Source organism: Eptatretus burgeri, chromosome 3 (genome assembly GCF_056783735.1).
Source record: "Eptatretus burgeri isolate ZD-2024b chromosome 3, Ebu_testis_v1, whole genome shotgun sequence".
Classification (NCBI taxonomy): domain Eukaryota; kingdom Metazoa; phylum Chordata; class Myxini; order Myxiniformes; family Myxinidae; genus Eptatretus; species Eptatretus burgeri.
Window position 1 is genome coordinate 47,577,182 of NC_140963.1, and position 9,413 is coordinate 47,586,594.

Below are 9,413 nucleotides of genomic sequence, written 5' to 3' on the forward strand. Positions count from 1 at the left end.
CACACACACACACACACACACACGAAATATATTTTGATTTTGCATCATCAATGGAAGTTATTTTCAAAATCCATTCATCATTATTGACCCATATTTCACATATAATTATAGATGATGCAAGTGTATGAGTTACTTACTATATATGTATAAACACACAATTTATATTTTTTAATTCAATAGATATTATATTTGCAAGGAATTAAGGCAAAGGAGGAGGCCATTCGGCCCATCATGCCTGTGTTACACCAATACCACATTTAATCAATCTGTTGATACCCCTTCCCTTCATGTGCAGCCTTTTTGGCTGTACACTGGTACTCATTTTTGCCGACCTCGGAAGGATGTCAGGCTGAGTCAACCTCCTGGTGTATATTAGTTCAGCGGCCAACAGAGCCTGAATTCAGGACCCTAGGATCCCAAGCCACCACCCTAACCACTAAGCCAACACCAGGTTTTAAAAAAATAACTTCACCGTTTTTAGACATGAACCAGACAGCTTTGTCATTAAAAATATTGAAACTCTTTCTTATTCAACATCCCTTCTTCATGAAGATAACTCGAAATGAGTTGATTCTCTGTTCAGCATGCAATTCCATAAATGTTTTGCTAAAGTTTCATTTTCTTGTAGGCCTACTGCAAATGATGCTCTGTACATGTACATGGATCCTGACATCATGTGCTCAATCAGTAACAGAGAATCTGAGTGGAAATCCCCCATGGTTGTAGAAATATAACCAGAGATTAAGAGACTGCTGATTAGTAAGGATTAGGAATTTTAACATTTGCAGCCTTCAAAACATGCATGGAAATATGTGAAAAGCCTTCAAAAATTGGGTTGTATAAATTTATGTATATATCCAATAGTTGACACAAAATAACTAAAAATGGTCACCATGCCCGAAGCAAAAACCATTTTACAGTATGTTTGTATCCCGAAGCGGCTTTGTCATCGAAAAGCAATACATTAAAAAAAAATCTTGTTTCATCGACTAACATCAAGTTATCAATTCTCACGTAAATTCTAAATGGCCGCCATGAAAAATTCAAGATGGCTACCAGAATCCATGATAAAAAATAACTTCACAGTTTTTAGACATGAACCAGACAGCTTTGTCATTAAAAATCAATACATTAATTTTTTATTTTTTATCCCATTCCATCAATGGAGTGCCGAGCTATGGATATTTTTTTAGCGTCAATCTACGATGGCCCCCACTTTGGGGCCAAATATCTTACAATGTCCAAGGGTTCCAGAGTGGCATCAATTACATTTGAAATCTACATCCAAAACTATGATGAAAATGCAGTAACATGCTTTGCACACTGAAATTCCAGGTAGCTTAGAAAACTTCAATATTTCTCCAGACTATGTTTGAAATTGTCATTAATGTCCAAAATTATTTGACACCTCAACTTTAACCTTTATGATCGGTCCTGATAGTCAACATAAGTATGGTTGAGGATGGGGGGAAAGTTGAGGATGGGGTTGAGGATGGTTGAGGAAAGGGTTATAAGTGATAACCCTTTCCACACCATCTATATCCAATGAAAGTTGATATTAATGTTGATCATGTTCTATGAAGTTTGTAGTCAGCTTCACATGTTCTCCCATAGATGGGAGTCTCATGATGCCACAGGAACAGAAGTCATGTTTGTCTCTGAAATTATTTTCAAGGAGAAAACATTATGACTCCATGTTATATTACACAGGTAATTACTTCTGTGTGTAAAAAAAAAGTAATTCTACATGAGAATTAAGATGGTATTCAAAGCACCTGGTGGATCCTGCTCTATATAATTACAGCAATATCTATCCACTACACTTGCCCATATCAGACAATAATTATACTTGTACAGACGAGATATCAGTTTAACCCCCACTGCCCTCTTAACAGTATATAATTATTATAGTTATATCCACAAGACTTTCCAGCTTCCCACTTCAAAGTACAGGTAGTGGACAAAAATGGAAACACCTGGGTAAATGAGGGACACCAATAAACGGCTTCCGCATTGGTGGAGCCCATGTGTTAATTAAACAAACTAGCAAGGCACTCGGTCCAGCGAATACTTCTGCCCACATCCGGATTCGGATCTTCACCAGAATCGAATCAATTCTTCCTTGTCACACACCCAACCTGTCCACCAAGTTTCATCTGAATCCGTCCAAAACTTTTTGAGATATCGTGCTAAATATCGTTTTTGGCCCTATTTCTCAATGGTGAAGAATCGCATCAAAAATTCTAGTATCCGGGTTTGTATCTGGCTCTTCACTAAAATCTAATCAGTTTGTTCTTGTCACAAACCAAACATGCCCACCAAATTTCATCCAAATACCATCATCCCAAGCTTTTTAAAATTCCTGCACACAAACAAACAAACAAACAGACAGACAGACAGACACATGAAAACTTTGCATAAGGTAATAACATCCCAGCATGCTTAGGGTCATGTATAAAAATGCTGCACAGACCTTGTTGAATATAATTATGGCAAGGATGGCTGCAAGAGGAGACCCCCAATGCCCCCATCCACAGAACACGTGTTGTCGCCCAATGGTTTGATGAGTATGACACTGATGTTATCCATATGTCATGGCCTTCTCAGTCACCAGATCTGAACCCAATCGAGCATTTATGGGATATTGTGGAACGACGCCTGATGCAACGTTTTGCACCTCCATCAAACAGGGGTGAGTTGATTGACTTTCTTGTGGAAGAATGGTGCCACTTCCCTCCTGCAGAATTCCAGATGCTGGTGGACTCTATGCCACGATGCAGACAGGCTGTACTGACCGCACGTGGTGGCCCGACGCCCTATTAAGTAACTTTACATTGGTGTTTCCATTTTTTGGCCAATATATATATATATATATATATATATATATATATATATATATATATATATATATATATATATATATATATACATGCATCACAGGGTGTCTATAAAGTCGTTGTACAACTTTGAACTTTGATTTAACTTTTGATGTGCACTTCATAGAAATATACTACAAATGGTGTATGAAATAATAATTCATAAAGTCTTTACTCAATATAGTGGAAAAATTTTCATCTTCAACATAACCACCATCTTTGGTAATACTTGTACATCGCTCAATCCGATTTTTAAACCTGTTGAAAACATTATCTACTTGTTGCTAAGTAATTTCATGAATTGCATTTGTAATGGTAGCCCAAGGTTCATCCAAATAATGTGGTTTCAATGAGTGAGCAACAGTTTTACATAGCCCCATAAAACGTAGTCCAATGGGGGCCAAGTCAGGCGAACAAGGTGGCCAGGAAATCGGTCCACGTCTTCCGATACACTTATCGGGGAAGACATCATTCAATAACTGTCACACATTCAAAGTATAATGGCAGGAAGCCGAGTATTGCTGTTGCAAGGTGATATGTGAGATTTAATCATAATAATTCTAGAACAAATTAATTCTACAATATTGCAAAGAATGTTGCTTCTTCCAAAAATTTTTTTATTTTTTAATGGACCAATGATGCATGACTCCCTAAGAGAACACGACATTGATGTTGTTGTTGTTGTTGAGCCCCTTTAATATTGCCAGACTTACTGAGGTTTTTCTTTCCCCCAAATGCGGTAATTGTAGTGGTTGACTTTGCCATTGATGGAGAAGTTGCCTTGCCAAAAAATGTCAACTCATAAAGAAACACAGGGGAATTATGCATTTAACAACAGCGAAAACAAAATCATTAACACAACATTACCAAAACTTCATTAATTATACTTTCGTATGCCACTTAGTTTGTTTCTATCATGTGTACAATGATCAAAAGTTCTAAAAGTTCAAAGTGGCTTCAGGACTTTGTGAACACAATGTACACACCAGACCACACCCAATCAGTGTATTATAGATATACTCACCATATATCACCCCCTCATCAGTGCATAATTATAGCTAAATATACCACCAGCCAGTGCATAAATCGGGGAAGACACAAAATACTGTAATGTCCACTTCCTGTACTTTGAAGTGGGAAGCTGGAAAGTCTTGTGGATATAACTATAATAATTATATACATACATATATATATATATATATATATATATATATATATATATATATATATATATATATATATATATATATATATATAATTATATTCTTTCTTATATATAATATTTTTTTATATATATAATATAATATATAATTTTCTTGTATATAATATACTTATATATTTATATATAATTTTCTTATATATAATATACTTACTGTATATATTTTCATTGAAAATGAAAATTGAAATTATATCAATGTACAATTATAAGTATAGCCTCCACCTCTATGTCCTGAGACAGCTGTTTGCAGGTCCTGGAAGAAACAACAGCACATACCCACAACAAAGCGCACTGATGGGGAAACACCGAGGCATCGAGGGACAAAGAAGCACACGAATGGACATGGACACACGAAGGTACGTCGATGAGACACGGGCCACTGCGCCATACCGCAACGAACAGACAAGACGTGGCTCATTTATGATCACAGTCACTGTCATGTCCCTAAATACCGGTTCAATATTAAACACGAGTGTTATAACACCTCGTTTGAACGTGTTCTTACAGCATCCACCTGGGGTTTAACAAAGTTCGTTTTCCCCTTTAAAGATGGTAAACAGTGGATGGGGCACCGCATGTTCCTGCTGATAAATATTTAACATTATTTTTCACAATTATTTTCAAGCACCCATCACCGGCTCTGTCTGTTTCATTCGACTCGGGTACTTGGTCACTTCAAACACAATTAATTCCTTGAAAAGCTCTAGCATTGAGAGCAGTAGATCTGTTGGTGTTCAAAATGTTCTCAGAACAAGATGTAATAATCTATATGATGAATTTTAAAAAACACATAAACAAAACAAGGAGGTGTATATAATATGTATAAATGAAAATAGCATTTATATATTTCACTAATTCATTCTGATGTATCAGACCCTGTTACAGAGCGCCGGTGCTGCCGGAGCAGTTTCTTGGCAAGAGTTATATTGGGTGGTTTGATATTGGCTTCCCAGCAGTAGCCAGGGCAAGAATTTGTAATTTGTTCATGGTGATGGTGCTAACTCCCCTTCTCTCTCTGAAGGACTCCTTGGAATCTTTAACGTCCACCAACTAATGCTGGAGACGGCCACCCAGTTTAACATCCATCCAAGGGATAGCACACACACACTGATGAATCACCTCGCCTGTGAAACACACACACACACACTGAGTGGAGAGCGGAGTATAATACCTGGTATCACGACCTGAAGTCGATTGCATTGTGCCGCTGTGACCTTGTGAAGCCAAGCGCATACCCTGCTCCACCTTTGCTGCTCAGGTCACGCTGGTTTCATGCTCTTGGCGAAAGAGAGTCCCTGCCATACATTACAAAACGTTGACCTTGGTGTTTCATTAATCCTAAAGTCGCATAAGAGGAAGGAAGCACTCTGCGAGTAGGTGTTGCACAGCCAGAATAGTTTTATTCGAAAATATAGAAGTTCTCTTCCTTCCGATATTTGCACATATTGTCTCCGATGCAAACAATTGATTGATGCGGAACATGAACACACGCACTTTGCATGGGTTTAGCTCCGAAATGTCCTCCTTTATTAGTGTCCCCACTTCCACCCCCGCTCCCCCAACGATGTTTACCCTTAAACTTTTCCCTCCACAGTTACCCCAACCTCAAAACTTTTGCTCCTCAGGTGTGTGTGTGTGTGTGTGTGTGTGTGTGTACCTGGCTTGTGAGAATATCGAACCCAGAGTGTGTGAATGAAGGAAACATGAGAAAAATTTATCCCCTCTGACCCTCCCTCCACTCCCAGCCTTCCCAACTCCATACCCATCACCCCATTCCCATGAGCAGCATATTAAGGACTAAAGAACAGACTTCTGAGCGCACATGTCAAGCGCGGACGAAAGTCACAAGATTCGCTCGTACAAGTTCACAAGACGATATCGTATCGGATATAATGAACCTCAGCGTGGGTTCCATGGACCGTGGTCGTTTTCTCGCGGGGACACCAAAGAGTTACAACACCCCGGACAATGGGTTGGGGGAAGAAGCGCGGGGTCGGATTGTTCGTATTACACGTTTAAAGGTCAGGGATTTCGTCCGGCTGATGATGACGTGTTCCTCAAAGACTCCCCGACCCTTCCTCCTCAAGCTGCTCCTCTGATGTCATTTTCAGCCAAGTTTACGTTCGTTATCGTGAGGGACCCTTTCGGGTCTCACAGTGGGGGACAATTAGGTACTGGATTACATTCGCTCTATATAATCTCATACAACACAATGAACACTCCATGGCATCCACATTTGTCACATCGTCATCTGTCTGCAGGACAGGAGAAATACTAAACCTAAGAGAAGTCAATAAACCAAAAATCTTTGTATACTGACTGTTCTTTCGAAACCAAGTGTGAAAACACAACTACCTATTTACCATCGCCAACGTCCCCGCATTCTTGCGTGATCGGCCAGGGCACGAACCTGCCAGCCAGGTGTGACATTCAACCGGAGAAGTTGATTTGGGCAGGAACTTATAATCGGTTCAGGATGCCGGAGATAACTCAGGTGTTTTCCACGAAAAGCAACGTGGGATCTTTAACGTCCACCTGGATTATGACACCTGGATTAATGTCCACTCAAGACGAAGGATGGCACACTTTGCCGTGCAACACCTTGCCTGCGAAGCACCAATCCAACGGTTTCTAATCGGGGTCGGAACTCAAACCCAGACGAGACCGCTCAAAGGCGGCGTGTGCGCTACCTCCGCAGCATCCGTTCAGGAACTACTGAAAACGCATGGAAATTGAAAGCAACAAATGATATAAATGATATATTATATGCTTCGCCAAAAGGATAAAGTGCACGAGAAGTGGCAGAAAATGTACGACACTATGGGGATTAAGGGGAACACTTGACTGTTAGCCCGATGGGTAGTAGGGAGAGTCGCTGTGGTAGTTGTAGTCTGGACAGACTTTCTGTACAAGCCGATAGTCCGTGCTGTAGAAGGCGATGTAGATACAAATGACGCTGAAGGGCTTCGAGCAAAGCCAGGACACATGACTTTGCGTCTGGTCCTGGAAGCAGTGCCGTGATGGGTCGTAGTTACACAACACAGTCTTGGTAGCCTTTTCCGTCTTCTCGTACTCCACGCGGCAGTTGAATGTTTTTGACTCTTTAGGGTCCACGAGCACTGACTGAACGGGGAACGGCTCAAAGTCCACGGGCTTGGACGGTGGTACGAGGCTCAGGGACACGTTCCCCTGGCCTGTGGAGTTGTGTCGGAAGTACACGCTGAACGTCCCATTTCCGTGGTCCACGATCTTTCCTGTGATCAGCAGGTTCAATTTGACCGTCTTGATGTTCGTATGAAAGTCACCCCAACCGAACATCTTCTTAAATTTCCCCGACTTCACAATGGGGCGCCTTTTACTCCGCAACAGGAGGTCTCCGCCGCCGACCTCCATGGTCCCCATCGGCAATCGTTTCTCCTTGGGCGGCCGTCGAGGGACGATGCTCCAGTTGCCGTGATGTGTGCCGTGCAGATAGCGAAAGGGAGATGCGACCGCAGTCTCTGCTCGCCACCACTGAGGCTCCGAGACCTCCATAGTTGCACGTGCCTGTACCAGGGCCTGAAGAAATGGTGCAGAATCGTAAAGCATCACCCATCTTTCTCGGTGAGCCACGAGGTTAAAAGACAAACAAAGCTTCAGACATTCTAACAGTACATCTAAAAAAGCCTTTAAAAGACGCTCAGGAGCTACACTCACGTGGTCGATCAGAGGGTCACATTAAATTGGTGCTCAATGTAAACTCCGAACGGTGTACAGACTGAACCGTGTGCTCGGTGTTCGAAAACCACTGCAATGTTCCCTTCATGCATCCTTTCTACCCCCAACCTTCTCCCTCCCCGAGCCTCCCAACTATGCCAAGGCCATTCATTAAACTGGCGGAAAGCACGAAAAAATAATCCCCACCAAAAAAAAAAATAAAAAGCGCTTCAAACATGAACAAACAACCTCAATTTTCGCTATTTGAGCCGTTAAAAGCAAATGGTGCATTTTGGCAGCCAATTGTCACCGAATAAAGTTAGCGCTTTGCGCTCCTGCGAAGGAGGCGCGGCAGATGGGCCATGATTGTGGCACATAGGGCATTGCGAGCCGGATACCGATCACCCCTTGGGGAGACTGTTCTCCGATACGAAACACGAGGACCCGACTCTCGCTTCTCCTGGTCAGACCCATGGGGGAAGACGCGGTTCCACGAGCGGTTTTAAAGATGTTAACACATGCAACAAACCCAAGATCAGAAACACTGCTGTGACTGTGAAACTGGGAGGTGGGGTTGGGGGGGGGACTAAAAAATGGTGAGACATTATATCCTTACCGAAAGAAGACTTCCATGTAGGAAGAGCAGTGCGGGAATGCGGGGCATGTTGGCCGCAGAGATCCCCTTTGTAGTTAGACATGCGGCCACGCCAGCGCGCTGCGCGACTTCAACTGCTCGCCCCGTCACCGATCCTCTTATAGACCCGCCGGCGCGATCTTGAAATATAGTGAATGCGATGCAGCCCGATAAACCGGTGCATTACTCAACGTCCGGAAAGATTCAATTCAGTTTCGGGCGTGACCACATCCGCGCTCCATCACTGAGAAGTGGTGCGAACGCGTCATGACACCGCCTGCACGGGGAAGGGGGAGAGGGAGTTTTGGGGTAGGCTGAGGGGGGTAGGGGGTGACAGAAGGCGGACTTGTGTGCTTGGTATGAGAGAAGAAGGTGGAGGGTGACGGGACATATTGAAGTTCTTGGCATTGCGGAACTTCGGCAATTACCTACGGGGGTCTTCCTACAGGAGAATTGGCAGCGCCACCCTATTATTCCGATTACCACCTTTGTATGAAGAGCACAAGCTTTCCACTCTTGCTTTCACTTCGAGCCACTCTCTGGGGTTAACGATGGAAAATTGGTGGGGTGCAGTTGTGTGATGTGTGTGCTCCAATGGGTATGGTTTACACACCCACCCAGATGATCACCCTCAATGTACATCTTCTTTTAGACAAAAACCGGTACACGGCGAACCCGCTTTACACGCGTAATGGGTCAGCAGGCTCGTGGTACTCAAGGTTTGAAATAGAACAAAGCGGTTGAATCTGTGATTTATTTTTATGATTGCGACTGTAATGAAAGTCCATGCATTCGATGATCACGCACATGCGTGTGTTTTTGTATGTATGTCTGTATGTACAATGTGTTCGTAGATATACCTATATATTGCAGATGTTTGTGTGTTGATATATGGTGATAATGAATTGTACTGCACACTCTACAGACCATTGGTGATGCCAAAGCAGTCTCTTGGCAAGGGTTCTGCTGGGTGGCTTGTCATTGCCTC

General features: G+C 42.5%; 1 protein-coding gene across 1 annotated transcript; it reads right to left on the reverse strand.

Annotated features, from left to right (window-relative positions):
* Positions 1 to 5,477: 5,477 nt before the first annotated feature.
* On the reverse strand, positions 5,478 to 8,691 carry LOC147029811 (neurexophilin-1-like). Its single transcript, XM_085873158.1, has 2 exons — positions 8,408 to 8,691; positions 5,478 to 7,653 (listed from the first exon to the last, which is right to left on the reverse strand). The coding sequence occupies exons 1-2, from the start codon at positions 8,453 to 8,455 to the stop codon at positions 6,943 to 6,945; spliced, it is 759 nt and encodes a 252-aa protein (XP_085729284.1). The 5' UTR covers positions 8,456 to 8,691; the 3' UTR covers positions 5,478 to 6,942.
* Positions 8,692 to 9,413: the final 722 nt, after the last annotated feature.